This window comes from Dermacentor albipictus, chromosome 7 (genome assembly GCF_038994185.2).
Source record: "Dermacentor albipictus isolate Rhodes 1998 colony chromosome 7, USDA_Dalb.pri_finalv2, whole genome shotgun sequence".
In the NCBI taxonomy this organism is placed as follows: Eukaryota; Metazoa; Arthropoda; class Arachnida; order Ixodida; family Ixodidae; genus Dermacentor; species Dermacentor albipictus.
In genome coordinates, this window is record NC_091827.1 from 116,570,462 (window position 1) to 116,589,588 (window position 19,127).

The 19,127-nt window shown below is 48.1% G+C and overlaps 1 protein-coding gene across 1 annotated transcript in view; it reads right to left on the minus strand.

Annotated features, from left to right (window-relative positions):
- LOC139047900 (ATP-binding cassette sub-family C member 2-like) overlaps window positions 1–17,981 on the minus strand; it is a 64,978-nt gene extending 46,997 nt beyond the window's left edge. The window contains exon 1 of the mRNA XM_070522077.1: window positions 17,895–17,981. Within this exon, the coding sequence (XP_070378178.1) occupies window positions 17,895–17,981 (87 nt within the window). The remainder of the gene's footprint in view (window positions 1–17,894) is intronic.
- Window positions 17,982–19,127: the final 1,146 nt, after the last annotated feature.

The window sequence follows — 19,127 nt, forward strand, 5'->3', positions numbered from 1 at the left end:
AGAATGGGCTGGGGTGCGTTTGCCAGGCATTCTCAAATCATGAACAGCCAGTTGCCACTATCCCTCAAGAGGAAAGTGTATAACAGCTGTGTGTTACCAGTACTCACGTATGGGGCAGAAACCTGGCGGCTTACGAAAAGGGTTATGCTGAAATTGAGGACGACGGAACAAGCTATGGAAAGAAGAATGATGGGTGTAACGTTAAGGGATAAGAAAAGAGCAGATTGGGTGAGGGAACAAACGCGGGTAAGTGACATCTTAGTTGAAATCAAGAAAAAGAAATGGGTATGGGCCGGACATGTACTGAGGAGGGAAGATAACCGATGGTCATTAAGGGTTACGGATTGGATTCCAAGGGAAGGGAAGCGTAGCAGGGGGCGGCAGAAAGTTAGGTGGGCGGGTGACATTAAGACGTTTGCAAGGACAACATGGCCACAATTAGTACATAACCGGGGTAGTTGGAGAAGTATAGGAGACGCCTTTGCCCTGCAGTGGGCGTAACTAGGATGATGATGATGATGATGATGATGATGATGATGATTAATGGATAACAAAAAATTGGCAGCGAAAGCTAAGACAGCATGGTTACCCTTGGATAAGCTTGATGGCAAGTCAAGGTTAGTCAGGTTGTCTAGCTCTATTGCGGTGTTTAGCCAGTCATTCGGCGCGCTGTTCGTCTGTTTCATGGGTAGTTTGTTTCCTCTTCATCTTGTTCCGATGTCGTTTCCAGGCCTCCTCCTGCTTATCAGAATTGTCGTCCTCCATACTGCCGAATGAACTGCGGTTGCGGCGCACGCTAGCTCTCCTTTCCAATCCTCCGATATGTTATCAGGCATGCGACACAGCTGGCAAGTTGAGCGCAAGGACGAAGGCGGTGTGACGTCATACCAAACGGCGACGGCGGAATGGCGCTGCGCTGCGCAGCAGCGGAACACCTGTGGCTCGCTACTACTAGTGGCGCACGCGCAGTAGTGACTAGGGAGCGAGTGAAAGAGAGAAATATGTGCGGCGAGGCGCACGTTGTGACGTCATGTGCCTCCTTGGAGCACCGCTACGGCGAAATCGCAATTTCGTGGCCAGTAAAGCTTTCGCTTTAAGTATTACGAAAGCCAACCCCACTTATTCTGCGAAAATCCGTTCCAAGTGCAGTGGGAGGTGGTTATTTGTGCCACTATATTTCACTCTGTTGTGCTGTGCACTCGCCCTTACCAACGTGCCTTACCAGTACGCTGATGTTAACCGGTGTTTTGAGCGCCCCTTCCTTAAGGAATGCATTAGAAACGCCGTGCAGCGCCTGCCACCGCCAGACGGTCTGACCAGAGGCGTCTTAACGACAACATCTCAAAGGCTAACAGTACGGAGTTAGGAATGCTACACTCACGCACAACTTATTGTGGATATGAAGGGAATGCTACGGGGTCGGATATTCTGCACTTGTGGTACAGCGCCAAGTAGTCCGCCAGCGTTTCACAGTGCTATTGGTTGCTCGGAACAGACGCTGAAGTGGCGCAGCTTCTATGTGCAAGGGTGTCGCGTTTGCCTACACGCAGAAGAGAAAAGCCGCAGAATAAGAAAGTTGTTACATTCAGTGGTGTGTTTTGTCCTGTTTACCTGTTCGTAATAAGTTGCCTATGTTTTCTCTTCCCCAGCTTAAACTAAAGAGGATGTAAACGCGGGACTCATTCCAGAAACACTCTCACTTGTGTGCGCTTTGCTTGCGTAGCTTTCCCTTCATAGCCACAAGAAGTATTCCGCGAGTGCAGAACGCCGCCCTCACTACCATGCCACCATGCAGCCCTGAGCGTTATTACCCTGCCAGCAGAATAACCACGCTGAGCCACGGTACGGTTGCGCGCGGTCACCCGGGCTTCATCTTGCAAGCGATTTACTTTGGTGGTACAGCGTACGTGGGCCGACGGCTCGGAACGTTGCGTCGACTGTGTTCTCGCCCCTCATTTGGCGTTCAAGCGATAGACATCACAGTCGCTTCGCTCGCTGCTGCTTCCACGATTCCCCACGCGAGCGTTTAGGCAGCCACCATCCGCGGTCATTGAGTGTGAAGTGTTAATGAACGCATGTGCGCGCTCATACGATGCTAGGTAATTTAAGTAGTGAGCTAATGCTTACAACGGGACCTTCTGCTCCGGAACCTGCTGCGTAAGGGCCAATCACACGAGCCCTGTCTTTAATAGGGTCTGTGATGCGGACAGTGTAGGCGTGTAGGCGAACCGAGGGCCGACAGTGTCGTGTGCGCCAAAGCGCCTGTACGTTTGCGGGTCATCCACGTTCTGTATTTTTATTATATTATAGCCGTCTTTAGGTTTGTTAAGTTAGCGTAGCTATTCACCCTGAGGATACTGTATTAGAGTGCGTTAAACGTCAAACGCTTCTGAAATTGAGGTTACAGGAGGATTTAGTCTAGAATACAATTATCGTCCAAATATCTGTACAAATCAGGAGAACTGTTGGCTGGTTATTTCAATTGAGTTCCCTTGTTTCTACGTGACTGAAATGTTACTCATACTACAAACTTTATTTCTGGCACATAACTTATTGCATTTCGTTGTGAGGCATTACTTTGCAAATGAACCATAACACTTGATAGTACTACAAAAAAGCGTGTTAGGTGTATTCGAGGCTTATCACTGCGATATCCAAGACTCCAGAAGCCAAACATTTCTTTAAAAATATTCTATGGCAATGGAAAAAACAGGTGTGGAACTGGATGTCAATGCAATGAATGAAATAAAGCGAATAACAGCACCAACATATGTATCTGATTCATGGTTTTCCCCTTGTATGGAGTCTCACCCCTAAAAAGCTAAAGTCATTGCTCAGTGCAAGACACCCGTGCATGATTTGGAACTTACTCGGTTGGCGTCGTTGATTCTATCTGTTTTCCAAGTTCTCGCCAAACAGTATGCAATCAGAATGTCTGTGCGGCATGAACTGTGCTGACTTTCTGGATGGTATGCGAGCAGCCACGATTAGGCTGCAACCTTCGACGAGCCATGCACAAAAGCGGACGCACTCCACACGGGAATCAGATATAGAAAATCGACGAGTATGTGCGCTGCTTTCTTATGCTGAGTGCCATGTGTATGGCATCCAAAAACAATTCATTCTGACTTGCTCTGTGCCATTTGGTTGTTTGTTGTCACTAGTATGGGGTAGGGGGAGGGAGTTGCCATCTGGTGGACGTATTTTTGCATTCATGTACTGCAGATCACCGTAAACCCAAAGCCCCAAGGCAGCATCAACGTTGCCACGAACCATCGCGCTTGCCACAGGCTGTGAAAACTGCAGGACGGCCGCGAACTCCTGCCTGATACTTTTTCAAAGACTGTGACCAAGACACGCCACAATGACGAACCCAGTTTCGTCAGCAGTTATCCTAATTTGAGAAGCTATGGAGTCACCTAGCTTCCGTGGAGCTTCGTGGGATGACTCCGAAGTCTGGCTGGAGATGTCTGAAAAAAAATGTAAGGCTACAACAACTGAAACTCTGAAGACAATCTTTACCATTGAAAGGATTCGCGACATGATTCGAGAATTGGGAGTCCATTCTAACAGTTTGGGACTTCATTCGGAACCGCTTCGAGAAGCCATTAAAAAGCATCGTCCGAAACGAACGGACCGAAGTTCTGCTGCAAACCCGGCGGCAGTTTCCGAATGAGAATACGCCGACCTTCACAGACATTACTCGGCTTTTCCACTGTGCCAACCGCCAGACGTCTGAACCGAAGAAAATTTGCTTATTGGTGGGTGGAGTAATGCAAGAACTTTACCCGAAGGTATGCTAAAGCCGCCAATGACAGTTGAGCCAGGTTTTTTTTTTCAATAAAAACAATAAATTATGGTGTTTTCCGTGCCAAAACCACTTTATGAATATGAGGCAGGCGGTAGTAGGGGACTCCGAAAATTTAGACCACGTGGGGTTCTTTAACATGCACCGAAATCTAAGCATACGGCTGTTTTCGCATATCGTTCCCATTGAAATGCAGCCACCGTGGCCGGCATTCGATCCCGCGACCTTGTGCTCAGCAGCCGAACCCCATAGCCACTAAGCAACCACGGCGGGTTTAAAAAAATAAGCGGTTGTCTGTGCCACGTCTCTCCTCTGTTCTTCATCTTTCATATGGTCTAGTTCCCAAAAATATGTATCAACATAACCTAATCGGAACTCACCCACAGTTCAAAAGTTTACTTTGGAGACTACAGAGACTGAACAGACATTGAAGACGTAAAATAAGGCGCACACTTGTCGTGCGCTGACGACAAAGCACGCCGACGCTCAAGCTCTTCGCCGCAACGACCTTTGTTAGAACATCAAAGTGGTGGCGTGGAAAGAGCTGTTAAGGTTGATCTCCTCGTCCCAGTCTCTAGTGGCCTCGATTGTCCACATCATCCCTGAAGAGACCGATCAGTCAATGCCAGTTCCTGTACCGACGCAGCCACAGCCGGAAGAAACACGATACGACGCTGCCGCCCGCCTTCGCGTTACTTCTCAGTGCTCAGGTAAGGGCCTGGTAACGCCGCAGTTCCGTCGCGAGCCACCTCTGCTGTCGCAAGCCCGTACAACTATCAGTCCACGCAACGCGCTGAAAAAGACAGCTGTGCGGCGCGCTCCCGTCCATTGCCCACTCTGCTATACTGTGGAGATTCAAGCCACATCTAGCGGTGATGGCAACCCCATGAGGGAGGACTACAAAAATTCGCCGTCAACACTCTCCGCGCTAGCATCAGGAGCGACATCGTGAGATCGCCGTCTACCTAGCTGCAACGCATTGGAAACCCCGACGATCCTCCCTTTCGCCATCGCAAGGATGATGGATGCCACCGTTGTACCGAAAGCGTGCTCGCCCATTCGTGGGCAGTCCGCTAGCCTGCATCTGGAACAGCAATTGATGGAGGTGTGGCTCCTGCTCATCCAAATGCTGAAGACGTTTCGCCGCTGACACCGACGCCGCGTTAGACATAATGATGACGCAGCGACGACCATCCGCTATCGACATAACTCACTCAAGGAAAGACGATGGTGCTTAAGAAAGAGGTGACGGCCCGACGTACTAAGAGCGCGACGACGCGACGTAGCTGTTATCCGACACCGCGACCGACTTGGAGCGAAAGATCAAGAACCACCAATCCCAACGTTCATCTTGACAGAGTCCCGAGTCCCCCAGAGGATCTCACTGCTCCGTCATTAGTGTATCTTTCACCGCCAAGTTGAAGAAAGTTACGGCTGCCTGGGAAGGCCCCAAATCCTGACAGCTGCAGGACACCGCATTATGCAAATTGGAATATGGAAGGCCAGAATTACTGATCGCGATAGGACGTACTCTGCCTCTTTTGTTATCCCGGAGAAATGTTAGCGGGACGTAGTTCCTGGCATGGAATTCCTGAGCGTACACGGCACAGTCATCAATCTAAAGACCAAGTAGATAACGCTGTCCACCAAGCAAGCGTTACCACTGGATATGGTTTTCAGTCGCCACGCAATCATTCTACTTGACTATCAAGTAAGGTCAGGCCTAAATCAGCTTTCCACTATAATCCGAGTCTTCCCAGGAATACGCAAAAACAGCTCAAGGAATCATCCTGCAGTATAAGGACTGTTGTCGATATCATCCATTATTTGACAAACACCAGTTGCAAAATAACGCATATTTACGGGGAAAACAACACACCACTCTAGAAAGGCAGCCCGTCCCGAGTTTCTACAAGAGAACGAGAGGCCATGAAGCAACAAGTCGACAAAATACTTCGTGTCAAGATTGTATAGCTGACCAAAAGTCCGTGGGAGCCACCCGTAATCTTTATGCCGAAGAAAGTCGAAACACGCTGGTTTAGCGTCGATTATAATCGCCGCAACAAAGCCACCAAGAAGGATGTATGTCCCGTCCCATGAATGTGTGGCGCACTAAATCGACTCTGCAATGCGAATTATTTTCGTCCATGGATGTCAAGATTGGCTACTGGAAAACTGAAGTCTTCGAGCAGGACCGAAGAAGGACGGTTTTTGTTACGCCGGAAGACCTCCTAGAATACACGGTCGTGCCATTTGGTCTTTTCTGGCACCTCCAACGTTCTCGTGTGTCATGACCACACTTTTGGCTGGCTTGAAATGGCAGAGCTGCCTCACCTACTTACAATACGTCTTCGTTTTTTTTCTACAAGCTTGTATGAGCACAAGAGACACCTGGGAACTGCTATGGAGGGAAACGGGTCGTCCGGACTCGCTTTGAAATTGAAGAAGTGCCGCTTTGCATCCAAAGACTTGTTGTTTCTGGGAAACGTAATCCAAAAGTATGAACTGCGCTCCGAGCCACAAAAGACCGCTGTCATTGCAAAGCTTTAGCATCTCGTCGACAATTAGGCAGTGCGCAGAAAATTTGGGCTGTGTGCCCGCTAAAGGGAATTTCTCAAGAACTTATCACGCATCTCTGAACTATTGGCGTTTCTCGTAAAATCAGACGTCAAGTTCCGAAATACTGAAATTCATATCTACACAAGCAGCGTGGATCTTTGTGCCATCCAAGTCAAGAGGAAAGGCGGAATTTAAAGAGTCGCAGCTTAGGATAGCCGGTCGCCTTCAAAAGTGGAAGCCAGTTATTTGACGACAGAAGATGAATGTCTTGCCATAATTTGGTCTAGTGCGATATTTGCCCCTGTCTGTATGGCAGACACTTCAGCGTACTAAGGGACTAGAACGCATTGTGCTGGCTGGCAAACATAAAGGAACCTTCAGGACGCCTAGCCAGGTCCAGCCTAAGAATGAAAGAAGCGGACATCACCTTGATTTAAAACTTCGGACGACAACAGTCTGATGCCGACTGCCAGTATCACGCCCCCATCGACCTGCCGCCACAAGACGAGCAAGTCGACAATGCCTCCCTGCTGTAAAGGGAGTTCATTCGTGTCGTGCAGCAGCAGAGACAAACGCAACACCAGCAGGTAGCGTGCTGCCAGAGAGCGAAGTGGGTACGAGCCACGCGATGGGCAACAAGGCATTTTAGCATGATGTATGAGGAGAAAGTCCCAAGCTAGTATGACATCGTGTGAACATTATGCAACTTGATTAATGCTATGATATGAAGAACCTCTTGAATTGCGACATGAGCGTTGCAGGCGCTGGATTGCTCGACGTGCTGCGGGTTAACAGTCCGAGAGACAGTCCAGAAAGCAGCGTCGTCACTTTTCATAGCTTGCTGCAAATACGGGCATATATCACTGAAAGTGGAGTGACGTTGTCGACAAGGGCACTTTCAACAAATGGTTGATGTTCCTTCTATTGCGACTTCAATAATATATTTCGGGAAAGGGTAAGGCCGTATACATTTCGCTGGCACCGCAGTTGTCGCCTCATGGGGTGCTATAACGAAAAACTATTCCAAACTTTTATATTCCAATTCTGCTATCAGCCCTCCACGATTGGTCAAAAATGTTTTTCGACCACGCCCACTTCACCTGTCACGCGACGTCACGAAAACCTCGATACCTCGCCATATGATATGATGTGTACACACTGATTATGCATGATTTGACAGAAAAACGAAAGACAGTTATTTCCGATTCGACACTTTTTTGCCATAAGCCCTCGACTATTGGTAAAAAGTTTTCGGACTGCACGCACTTCACCTGCCTGTCACGCGACGCCACAAAACCGCACAAACTCACCGCGTCAAAGTGACGTGTACGCGATAAAGATGCATTAATATGCCGAAAAAAAACTGAATTTTCTTTGGAATAGCCGCAGACTGCCCCGTTCCAAAAGGAATAAGAGATGTCTGCCGCCGATCGCTGAGACGCTGGCTACTCACTCCTGCCGGAGAGCATGGGTGTATTTGCGTATAATAAAACTACTTGCGTGGTCGTGTAATGTTTTCGAGCCCTTTCATCACGTTTACCACCTCATTCTGCAAACTCCTCATTTCTGAGGGTCAGTTTTATCGTCATTCTTAAGCGTCCGTTGCATGCCACCGTGATTTTCGACCAGCCACCACAGGCTAAGTAAGGGAAAGCCGACCAATCGCAGACGCCGGCACCACCCTCTTCATCCGGTTATCGATTTTCAGTGCACAGGCTCTGCCCCAGTGAATCCCTCTCCACTTGAGCGTTCTCCTCGCCTGTTGTTAGCCAATTAGATACGACAAGCCGCTCAGTGTTGGCGATGTTATTCGTTTTTCAAGCAAACAAAAGTGACCTCCTATGAACGAGGAGAGCGTTTGATTTGTCTGTTCAGACAACCCTGCGGGTTACCACCCAGTGCTTGCGTCGGTGTTTACGCAAATTTGACGTCAGGAGGCTGGAATAGAAACATATTTGAATAGTTTTATGTTATAGGGCCTCTGAACACCGATCTTTAGTTTTCCAGGCGCAGAGGGCTCCTTCGACGGTGCATTGGGAAGAGGGAGCGGCGGTGAGGAGAGGGTGAACGGCGAGCGGAGAATGCAGTCTCGACGGCAGATGCAGGTTCAAAGGTGCCTCAATAGTTGCGGCGTTGTTGGAGACCTGGCGCATATGGAAGCACATTGTTGGGAACGTTCAGTGTAAGTAGGCCACAGTTACGTGCCACGTGTCCAGCACGGCCACAATAAAAACAAATCGGAGGGTCGTCTTCTGTGCGCCAATGGTATTGAGGCCGCACATACTGCATGACTGGCTGGGCTGAAGGAGAAACGGGGAGGAGTGCAAAGGCCGGCGAATGGGACCGTAGGTCTGTGGGGCATGCCTCGTAGAGACTTCGGCCTCCGTCAGGGGAGCGACAGTCGGAGCCTGCTAGAGAGAAGGCGAAATGTGGTCGGCTACCTGCTCATTCATGACATATTTGAGAGCGGGCACCAACGGAGCATTCGGCTGGCCGTGTGTAAGTGAAATCAGAGAACGCTGACGGGCCACCTCTTCACGTACGAACTCCTTGATCTGTAGCAACAGCGAAGTGGTACCCGGGGCAACAGCCAAGCTCAACATTAAAGTGATCTGAGAAGGAGATTCACGAGTATCTACGCGTTCTTTGCGTAGTTCTTCGCAGCTGTGAGAGAGACTGACGAGTTCAGAGACTGTCGCCAGATTTTTCGCCAACATCATGTGGAAGGCGTCGTCCTCAATGCCTTTTAAGATATGGCGAATCTTCTCGGCATCAGCCATTGTGACGTCAGTGTGGTCGCAGAGCTCGACAACATGTTCTATATAACTAGTATGTGTCTCGCCGTACTGTTGCGCGCGATCACGCAAACGCTGCTCGGCACGAAACTTGCGAATGGCAGGGCGCCCGAATACCTCCGTCACACTAGTTTTGAAGGCCGTCTACGTCTTCAGAACACGTTCGTGGTTGTGGTGCCACATGTTGGCGACACGGTCAAAATGCAACGACACATACGCAATTCGTTTTTTTTGATATCGTCCCAGTGGTTGTCGATGCTCACCCGGTCGTAGTCAGCAAGCCAGTCTTCTACGTCATGGTCTTCTGTACCGCTGAAAATGGGTGGGTCGCGTTGACGCAACGGGCTGGGACAGGCCACGGTAGGCACCGGAGCAACGGGGTTCTTTACCCTTCAGATGTTCGTCGTCACACGAGGAATTCAGACGACTGCGCCCACCGGTAGCGAGAGGAACAGAAGCTTAGAATCCTTACTGAGTTCTTTGAAGGAAAGGCCGACTTCATCCCAAGCGTATTTAGCCGCGGATTGTCTTCGTTTCAATGTTTTAGCAATCTTAGAGTACGTGTTTATATATATATATATATATATATATATATATATATGCACGAAGCGCGCAAGGATAAAAACAACATTTCCAATACCAGACAAACTGTACGAATTCAGTGTAATCCCCTTCGGTTTGTGTAATGCTCCTGCAAATTTTTACTTATTAAAGACATATTTTTATGTGGCCTGAAATGGAGAACTTGATGCGTTATCTTGACGGTATTGTTCTGCCACTGTTCGCCAGCACCTTCAGCATGTGGACAAAGAGTTGACCGAAACGTCTAACGCTCTTCTTAAGCAGAACACTAAAGATTCCTGCTTTGCCAGCAAGATAATCAAAGTGCTGGGCCACCTTGTCAGTACATATAGCATCCTGTGAGACCCTGACAAGACTGCTGTTGTTCTTCAGTTTCCTTGCCCCGAAGATCCGAAACACTTACGGAGTTGCCTTCGCCTCGTGTCCTATTTCCGGTGCTTAATCCGGCACTTCGCAAGCATTGCGTCGGCAGTTTACCGTAGTTACTAAGCATCAGGCGTTATGCTGCTTGTCATCGTTGAAAAACTTGCCTAGTCGCCTTCGGGGCTGGGATCTCCAGTTGCAAGACTAATTGTGACGTGATCTACAGGGGCGGGAAGAAATATCAAGATGGAGACGCTCTCTCTCGCTCCACCCTGCCGCTATCATTTACGAGCGTACCTCTGCATTACATTTCAGGGACCATGAAAATACGGCTTCACTGATTTTGTCACTCGTAGCGCCTGAAAACGCGCGGCGCTCCAATCGCTACAGTGAGCTTCAAGTTTGAAATTTATTGTGATAAAAAAGCATATATTGTATATTGAAGATGGATTCTTTCAAAATAGACGCTTCTCGTTAGTGGCGTGCCAGAAGAAGAGCGTGCAGTTTACGCGCTTCATCGTCTTTCATGGCACCGACCTTTGCGCACGCCATCCCGCGGTGCGGGAGCCCCACATCATTGTGTCAATTGCCCGCCCCCCCCCTCCCATGCGAAAAGCGACCGTCTCAGTCGCGTCAAAAAGTTCCTTCAGCGACGACATGAAATGGAGCTCCTCAGGGGCATCAGGGCGTTCACGTACACGCATAGTATATTTCATGCGCACACATGAACTGCAGCGCGAGGATGACGACGCAGCGACCCGGCGTCACAACTGCAAGGGACGACTTGGTAGGTCACGTCACTGAGGCCGCGTGTAACCTTCTAGGGACCAAAATACCGGCGGAGCAACTTTTCCGAGAGTCCACGGCGATGGATGGGCGTCGAGAGCCACACGCAGGCGCCTCTATTCTAATAGACGTCGCGTCGACCCTGGTTGTATCAAGAGTGCAGGTATGCTGATGGCTCCGGATATGATGCCGAGCAAGCTTGCGTGCTTCTTCGGCTCTTTGTACGAACTCTTCCACGTGCTCGCTGGTAGGGCTATTATCAGCCAGAAGTTGCATGGCCTCAAGTGTTGACGTGACGTGGTGCCCGTATACAAGTTCGAACGGCACGAACTATGTAGTCTCCTGTACAGCAGTGTTATACGCGAAAGTCACACAGGGTAAAATCTCGTCCCACGTCTTGTTCTCTACGTCGACATACATGGAGAGCACATCAGCCAGCCTTCTGTTCAGACGTTCCGTTAATCGATTGGTGTGAGGGTGATACGCCGAGCTCTTCCGGTGAGAGCTATGCGTCGGCTGGAGAACGTCCTGCATAAGTTCAGCTGCAAATGCTGTACCACGGTCGGTGATGAGAACAGATGGTGCACCATTTCGTAGGATGATGTGGTGTACAAAGAACTTGGCCACTTCATACGAGTTTGCTTGCGGAATTTGGTTCGGTTTTGGTGTACCATGTTAAGTAGTTGGTAGCGACGAATATCCATCTGTTGCGCGAAGAGGCCACTGGGAATGGCCCAAGTAGATCCTGTCCTATTTGTTGGAACAGAGCTTGAGGAGGGTCCACAGTGTGGGGAAAGTCAGCGGGTTTACCTGGTGGTTTCTTGCGGCGCTGACAATCGCGGCAGGTCTTCACGTACCGTTGCACAGAAGCAAAAAACCGGGGCCAGTAATACTTCTGTCCTATCCTTGCTATTGTCTTAGCGAACCTCAAGTGTCCCGCGCATGGCTCAAAACGTCTGGCTTGCAGAATGTCAGGGCGCAGCGCCGATGGTACAACAAGGAGGTACGTATTTGCACCGCTTTCGCAGTTTTCCCTATAAAGGACGTTGTTGTGCGAATAGTACGATGGTAAGCCGCGCACGAGCCAGCGGGGTAAAACACCTTCAACTTGTTGATGGTTCTCGATCAGCTGCAGCAGCTCAGGGTCAGTGCACTGGTGCTCAGTCATCTTTATGGCATCGATAAAGCCAACAAATGGTAAGTCATCGCGAGGGTCCGATGATGTCGTAGGGAGTCGTGCGCGTGACAAACACTCAGCGTCGCTGTGCTTCTTTCCAGATCGGTAGACAACTGCAATGTCGTAATCTTGAAAGCGCAGGCTCCAACGGGCCAGTCTGCCTGAAGGATCTTTGAGGTTGCCCAGCCAGCAAAGGGCGTGGTTTTGATCGCTGACAGCCCTAAAGGGTCTACCGTGCAAGTACAGTTGGAATTTACTAATTCCACACACAACGGCTAAGCATACTTTTTCGGTGGCTGAGTAGTTTTTCTCAGCCTTGGTGAGACTGCGAATTGCATAAGCAATCATGCGTTCCGCACCAGCTTGCCACTGCACGAGAACTGCACCGAAACCCACATTGAGGGTCTCCGCGCCATCCTCTATGTCAAATCGGACATGGGTAAGCACGCTGCTCTTGGGTGGGAACGCGACGTGATCGTCAGCTACGGGAAGCGCGATTTCCCGGTCGTTGTCATTACTGTTCGCTATGGCTTGCATAGTAGCGAAGCTGACTCTAGACTCCTGCAGATCTATGATGGCACCGTTCGCCTGAAGGAAATCTATGCCGAGTATAATGTCCTTTGCACATTCAGGAAGAATGATAAAGTCGCCGACCTACGTGAAGCCCCGAACGTTGACTCGTGCCGTGCGCCGGCCCAGTGGAGTTATGAGGTGCCCTCCTGTAGTAGGGATCTGAGTTCCGGTCCATTGCGTCGAAACTTTGTTTTGCATACACACGAGATTCTGGCTTATAACAGATGTGTCCGCAACCGTGTCGCTTAACTCCGTGACTTCGTGGTCATCTATGATAACTAGTACTTCGCAAAATATTGACACTGAACTGAACTGCTTTCTTTGCGTCTCAATTACGTCATATTGCGGCCGTCGTAGTGGAGGATCTTCAGCGTTCGCAACGTCAGCGACCTCACCTCCCCAGGTCTCTGGACTCAGTTTTACCTGGAGGCAGGGCTGGGTGAGTGACGCCTTGTTGCGCTCGGCGCGAAGAGGGGGCTGGAATACCTGTTTCGGGCGCATGACGCTGGCGAGGAGTCACAGAATCGTGGGGCAAACGACATGCTGGTGTCCGCGAGGTAGACTTCAATCTCCAGGGGGCGTTCACCATTGAGCGGGCATGGCGCATTCAGTAAAAATCCACGGAGCCCAGCTCGGCAGTAAGGACACGCCATGTGCAGGTTATCGGCTTCACTGCAATAGAAACACAAACGCCTCCGGTCTGCAAGGTGTCATAGGTCGCTCTTGCGGGGTGGTCATGTTTCAGGCATGAATGGCATGCAGCGGGGCCTGAAGTCGCCAGTTGCTTGTTCAACCGTGAAGCACACCATGAAATTCGGGGGCTTCACTCACATCGTGAAAAATCGCGGACAATGAACTTCGTGCAGCTTCCGCATACGACATGCGATGCTGTGGCCAGCCTACCTCGTGCTGTGGTGTCTCGCTGCGCTCTGGGAGTTGGACTACCTGCCTGATTTCCTCCTGGACGACCTCACCCAGAGCGAGTCGCGGTACCAGTGCCAGAGCCACCTGAAGCTTTTGGAGCTCTTCTCGAACAACAAGCCTAATGAGCTCCCGCAACTTATCGGTATAGGGAGATGGTCACGCTCTAGGGTCGGCACGTCGCGGTTGTTCGCTGCTGCAGTGCCTTTTCCATTGGTATCACTTTCGCGAGAGACTCTGCAACGGTCTTTGGTGGTTTGCAGATTAGGCCACCGAATAACTCTGGCTTGACAGCGCGCATCAAGTTCCTGAGATTTTTTTCCTCCGGCATGGACGGATCCGCGCGTCAGAAAAGTCGGTACATGTGTTCGGCAAACATTGCGACGCGTTCGTTCGGCCGCTGTACTCTCGCCTGAATTACAGATTCAGCTCGCTCCTTGCGATCGAGACTTGCGTATGTGCTGATTAGCTGCCGTCGGAATTCTTCGCATGTTGATAGGGCCGCGTCATAGTTCTCAAAACATGTCCGCGCATAGTCCTCGAGGGTGAAGTAGGAGTTGTGTAGCTTGCGTTTTGGAGTGCAGCCGTTGAATTCTGCGATACGCTCAAAGTGATCGAACCAGTCCTCAACATCCTCGTAGGTGTCCCGATTGAAGGATGTGGGTATTCGCGGCTGGTTAAGGACAACATCGGTCGGTGGAGTTGAAGAAGATGGAACTAATGTACTCATCCTTCTGACTAGACTGGGTAGAGGCTTGTGCTCAGGTGGCAGTCCTTGAAGTCCACGCCGACTTTGCGCACGCCGTCTCGCGGTGCGTGAGAGCCTCATCACTGTGTCAATATAAATTTAATGTATCATATTCTGCTGAAAGAGGTCACATAGTGAAAATACTGTGGAAGGACCCTCTTTCATATGCTTCATGAAATGGAAAACTACTAAACAGCAAGAAAGAGTAATAAAACGCTTACAGCAAAATACGAGTATTCACACCATTAATAATGAAATTATCAGGTAGGTACAACAATTGAAGTGATTAAACAATTGTATTCAATGAATACGTAGTCATTATGTAGCAATAAACGATAAAGGAGAGGTTATTTGATTTGTGAAATTGTGTTATTATTTCCAATTAGAAACAAGAAGCAAGCGTCTCGATGATGACATGGAAACAGCAGCTTTATTGATATAAGGCAAATAGTTCGACGATTTATTTAAAGCAAAAGGAACTCACAGGGTATCGTAGTTAGTGACGTCTTATGGAAGTTCGCTTTGTGCAGGGTAGCAAACCGGAGGCTTTAACTCTGGTTAACCTACCTGCCTTTCTCTACTTTGCATCTCTCTCTCTCTCTCTCTCTGGAAGTTGGCCTCTTAACAACATGTTGACCAATCATGCCACCGCATTATGCAACCTCTATGTGGAACTTAATGTAAGCCTAATGCCATGTTTTGTTGTTAACTGAAGCAGTTTAAACTTGAGAACCATGTGCTGCACCATTACATTTACCATTCTGATGTAAATGGTTGGGTTCCAGTTCTTCCTCGTGTTAGCTGCAGACGCAGGTTCTTGAAGCCTTCCACGACGACCACTTTGCTGGCCACTTCGGTTTTCCCCAAACATACAACCAGATAAATAGCCGTTTCTTCTGCCCCGGCGTTTCGGCCTTTGTTGCAAAGTACGCCGCTTCTTTCACGCTGTGCCAACTGTGGAAGGGGCTAACAACGCCTCCTGCCGTCTTGCTATAACCCACCGCCACCGTCCGTAGACACCTGCCATCATTGGTGTAGACCTCTTCGGCGCTCTTTCTACCACGTCGGCAGAACATCGATGGATTGTGAGACTGTTGACCAGGTTACACGCTACACAGAGACCGCTCCTCTATGCTTTGCATCAGAAGTCGCTAACTACTTTTTGGAAGCCATTGTGACCTCATGGAGCACCGAAGCATCCTGTTGAGAGATTGAACCAAGACGTCTTTGTCGACAATCCGTGAAGTAGTCAGAACCCCTCACACAGTTCATAAGACAACGTCAGCTTACCACCGACAAACAAATGACCTGACAGAGTGATTTCATCACACATTAGCTGAAATCATATCTAACGATATCGGACTAGACCAACATAAGTGGGGCAAATTCTTGCATTAAGGGCGTTTGCGCATAACACCGCTGTTCAGCGAATTGCCGGGCACTCCCATCTCTCCCTTGTTTACGGCCGTACGCCGACATTAGCGCTCGACGCCTCGTTCTGTAATATCCCTACTAGCTCATCGGCGTCTGTGTGAAAACATTTCGTCTCAAGACTTGACGAATGTCGAGAACATGCTCGACTCATTACAGAAGCCAGCCAACAAGACCGCAAGTAGCGTTACGACAGCTCTCACCGCGATGTTGCCTTTCGGCTCGGAGATGAGGTGCTTCTCTGGAAACCCGCTCGTACCCTGGGATTTTCTGAGCAGTTCCTATCGAGTTTTTCAGGAGCCTACATCATTGAAGAAAAAAACTTCACCTGTGAGCTACCGTGTCACTCTAATTGAAGTTTATTCTCACCGGCGTTGCCGTGGTTCACAGAACGTTCGCATTTTGTGTCTGTAACCGCTTGTTCGACGTTTCTTGCCAGCCTAAGTGGCGGCCAGGCTGCCCGCTTCAGCACACGGCGGAAATTATTGTGAACGCTACGTGTCTATTTCGTCTTCCTCGCCTGTAGATGCGCATCATCAGCACGTTGACCTAACGGTTGTCTCAGAATATAAAAAACTGGTCAGTTGCCAAACGCCTTCACTACTGAATACCATGCATGATTATGATGACGAAATTATGAAGGGTTCAAGTAGATCGTATCAATATTTTCTGATTTCAAATAATACTGTGTTTTGGAAGAGAAACTTCGGCTTCACAGCTTCGGCTTTGAGTCAGCGCCAGTGTGGTGTACTTCTTTTCCGTCGAGCTTGTCTGTTTAGCGCTGTTAATTTCCGAAACATGAATACTTTGTTTGTGTCAATGAATCCGTAGTATGAATCGTCTTATATATTTCTTTCTTGTTTTTCCTGTCTCAGGCTTTTGTTTTCCTAATAAGATGTACCTTTAGTGTATTGCGCAAGTTCTTTTTATTTTTACATACGTTTCTTCCCACGGAAAGAAACTTCAGTATCAGGGCACTTGATTTATTTCTGCATGTTTGTGTGATTTCTATCCAGCGTAAAGACTGCATGCCGAATTGCAGCTTTTTTTTTGACCTATAAGTTCTGCGGAAACCAGCAAGGTGGAGAGAAGTAATTATTGAAGGGAAAATTAGACATCCACCCGTTCGTAGCAATTGCTACAAAGGAAACCCATATACGGGTTCCTTGAAAGAAAAGCCTCAGAGTTGAAGAAAAAGCACAGATTGCAGCAATTGCTACGAACGGGTGGATGTCTAATTTTTTCTTTATAATTTTTTTTCTTTTTGTAAACAGAAGGAATAAATACAACCATTACACAGTCATTAGAATGTGACCACGTAAAGAGAGAGACCTGACAAATTATTGCCTGATTAAACATGACATCTTTAAGAAGCGCTGTCAAACATTTTGCTCGTTTAACTGCAAGACTTATTAAGGAGACAATTTCATGGCCAAGGTAACTTCGCATGGTTCTGGTAAATTAAGAAGACGACGCGGTAGTCTTCACAATGCCACGTGCTTGTAGATGTGCGCAGCTTTGTAGATTTGTTCTTCTGTGACTAAATTTTCGCCGTTCGCACAAGCGATCTGTGATACTAAATCTCTAAGGGAGCACAAAAAACACCACTCCTTGCTCAGTACTCTCTCCAAAGCGCTCGAACTGCATCATAAGGTGCATAATTGATTATATGCGGTACTGGAGCACAGTAGTGATATGTTTCTGGCTCCGGGTAACCGCGTTACCTAATCAAATAAAGATATCGCGTAGTCAAGGCAATGACTGCTGCATCCCAGAATGTCAGTATTACAAGAGTTCTGACAAAGTGTGATTAGAATAAACTATAAACTGAAGCAAGGTTTGAGTACGGGCTAGTTGGTATTCCATGGTATCAATCGTCACTTACAGCGCATACATAGACGGAGGACAAAAAAGGACCACGTAGACAAGCGCTGTAGAAACTGCTCGCGCCTACTGCATGGATGGTACTACACGGCAACAGCACTTGCATGAGGTAGGGCGACTTCCAGGAAGAGCGTCTCACATGTTTCTTGTAAAACGTTAACTGACGGGTTCATGCAGCTTGAGAACGTAGCGGTTTCTTTGTTTCTCAAAGGTATTTTTTTGCACTACGTTATCTTTCCCAAGGTTACATCTAGACGTCAGACTCACCTCTGGAGGAAGCCGAGTGTATTCCAAACAGCGTTCGAAAGATACGAACGTTTGGAAGAAAATGAACACTCCCACAGAAACGGCCATGATGAGGAGAGGGATCTGTATTCAGTAAAAGATGCAGAGAAGAATTATTACTCAAATAAACCAATAAAATCAACATTAGTGCTCGATTGGGCTGACAACTCACACTGACAAGCCACCACGAATTGTTCTTTTGTTTTATACAATGGTGTTCTTATTGAAGCCGCAGGTAAAAGCACTGATAACATTGCAGATGTATAAATGCCACCTTCGCAGTGATGCCTCTTCATTTCGACATCTATAGCTAGTATAGAGTATAGTGATTAGGAAACCAGTGCCCGTAATTGCAAACTGGATGTACCACATTGATTCCAAGAAATAAAAAACAGCTGTTTTCTTAAATACGTCCCGCTGTGAATGCCAGAAGGAACTATGGCACAATGTTCTAATGTACCACGCGTGTGACTGTTGATAGAGTATCCCTTGTGGTAGGGCCATACTTGGGCTTCACAAAACTGATTCATTGTGGCTTTCTATTACTGTAGATTCTTGCAATAATGTTTGCACAGCCATTTTTTTTTCATTACAAATATCTTGTTTCGCACAAACTAGCCTCTATGAATCTGTAGTGTCGTCATTCGATAGTACTGAAGAGATAATTTTCCCATTTACTCTAAACGCAGGAAATGCAAAATATTTCCGTACGGTGGATATAATCCACAAACAAGGTCTAGGCAAAATTTAGTGCATGCTCAAATTTTTCGTGACCTATTTATGCATTGGAGATCGCACAAATACATCAATTAACACATTTTGCCGATTTCCAAAGCGACTGGATATGAGATACCGTAGGGAGGGCCTCCGTATTTATTTTCATAGAGTGATGTTCTTACTCATGAAGCATGTCATAGTATATATAGAAACATAAATTCTGAGTTTTCTTAATTTTGTTTCATTTCCTTAGTACCGAAATTCGGTAGCCATACACAGGAATCAAAGCCCTTACCCGTTGTTTAACAGCTCAAACACATATCCACTGGGTTGGGAGGGGCACCAATGAATTTACCATTCCTGATTATAAAACAACTAGCAACTCTAAAGAAATGCTGTGACGCTAGTATCTAATACAACGCAACCATAAAGCAAGCCAAAAAGCCACAATATTTTTGTTCTACCTATGCATGCAAAATCTGGCAAAAACTCGACGTA